This window comes from Anastrepha ludens, chromosome X, assembly GCF_028408465.1.
Source record: "Anastrepha ludens isolate Willacy chromosome X, idAnaLude1.1, whole genome shotgun sequence".
Taxonomy (NCBI): Eukaryota; Metazoa; Arthropoda; class Insecta; order Diptera; family Tephritidae; genus Anastrepha; species Anastrepha ludens.
In genome coordinates, this window is record NC_071503.1 from 90,040,792 (window position 1) to 90,042,587 (window position 1,796).

Sequence of the window (1,796 nt, forward strand, 5' to 3'; positions counted from 1 at the left end):
AAACGTAGCGACGAACAAAATAACTTTTAGGCCAGCGCCGGCAGCATAGCGCGATAGCCGAGCGGCTAGCAATGCAACTTTCCAATCCAAAATCCCCGGTTCGAGTCACAGACAAATTTTTTTTTTTTTTATATTTATTTCATTTTGTTTTAGTTTAATGGTTTTCTTTTACAAATTGACGACAAATATAACGTAAATAACATTTATTTAACTCTATTAATATATTTACACTTATATTTAAGAAACTGTGTTTTCACGAAACTATTTTAATAACAAAAGTACGTTTACATTTAATTTGATTAGTATTTTTGATTAGTAATTTATTTATTTACTAGTTATTAGTATACCTACTTCTTTATATATATTATAATTATATTTAAAAAATTATATTAAGGCAAAATTAGTGTGAAAATAGTATAAACTTTAATATTCGAAGGCAAAAGGTAAATACATTCATTGATTAATAGTTAATTTTACATTTTTTTTTTAGTTCTAATTAATAATTTATTTACATATAACTTTTTTATATATATTAAGTGTTAAATATTATTTTTTATTTAAATTCCGCTGCCGATAATTTCGCTGCTTAAAACGGTGGTGACTAAGCTCAATTGACCTACGAATGTTCTTCTCGTAAGTTGCTCGTCCGCATAGCTGAAAAATATCTGAAACAAGAAAACAGATAAAATGTTATAGATGCGGTGTATATATGTATATATGTTAATTCTTTTTTTAATTTTTGTGCAAAATTTTACAACTAGTTATTTACCATATTATAATTTTAAATAAAGTGAATAACCAAAAACAAAAAAAAGTACAAATTTACCTACCAAAAAGTATGTCCGAAACAAGAGAATATTGGCACAATGCTTCCTTGTTGCCCCTACCATCCCAGTTGCAAAGCGACAACATTTCATCACTATAAAGTTGACGAAGCAAATCGTCAACAGTCGTTTCAGGACCCTTAATTTTCAAAAGTAAAGTTTTCTAAAAATTAAAACAAAAACATCTATTAGACAAGAACGAAGAAATAATTTTTTTACTAACCATTGCCTCAAGATATTGTTGTTGCAGCAGCTTTTTTTCAAATTCTTCAGCTGCAGCTACCGTTTGCAATGGTAATGTGGACGATATTTCCGTTTGAATTTCATCCACTTCTTCTCCAGTCATTTTACAAACAGAATGATGAATCCTGCGGAGTAGGACCTTACATTCACGCACCGTCTTAAATTGTGTAAGCTGCTCACTGGCTTCGATTTTCTGTATAGTTATCAAAATAAGAATGTAAATAAATAGTTTGATACGACAGTGGTATGCCGCTAAATACGTACATTTTCATTAAATATGTTTTCTAAATTAGTTAGTCGCTTGTCGAAATGAAAGAATTGGTCCATACCTATTTTCTGGTTTTCCAATATTTTTGCTTGGTTTGTTAAAACCGTTTTTAACAATTCCTCAACTGCTGGGAAAAATTAAAAATTTAAGTTTAAATTAACAATATAAATATAATATATATATTATATATGCATTTAAAATACCCTTGTCGCCAACTGGCTGCTGTGCCTCAATGCCAATGCTTTCTTCGCTGAACAAAAACTCCATATCTGTAATAATAGCATAAAGAAACAGCAGTATCAAATTTCTTAATATTTTAAATGTTAAATCTAATTTTCAAAAACGTGGAAAAGGTGATGCAGAACTGGTATAAGTAAGTGTTTGCCTTCATGGGGTATGCAAAAGTATTTGTATGCAATGTCCTCTTTGGGTACTTTTATTTCTTCATTACCTAATTGATC

The 1,796-nt window shown here is 29.2% G+C and overlaps 1 protein-coding gene across 1 annotated transcript; it reads right to left on the reverse strand.

Moving 5' to 3' along the window:
* Positions 1-546: 546 nt before the first annotated feature.
* On the reverse strand, positions 547-1,254 carry LOC128870337 (uncharacterized). The gene is made up of 3 exons (XM_054112949.1): positions 1,048-1,254; positions 831-987; positions 547-665 (listed from the first exon to the last, which is right to left on the reverse strand). The coding sequence occupies exons 1-3, from the start codon at positions 1,168-1,170 to the stop codon at positions 547-549; spliced, it is 399 nt and encodes a 132-aa protein (XP_053968924.1). The 5' UTR covers positions 1,171-1,254.
* Positions 1,255-1,796: the final 542 nt, after the last annotated feature.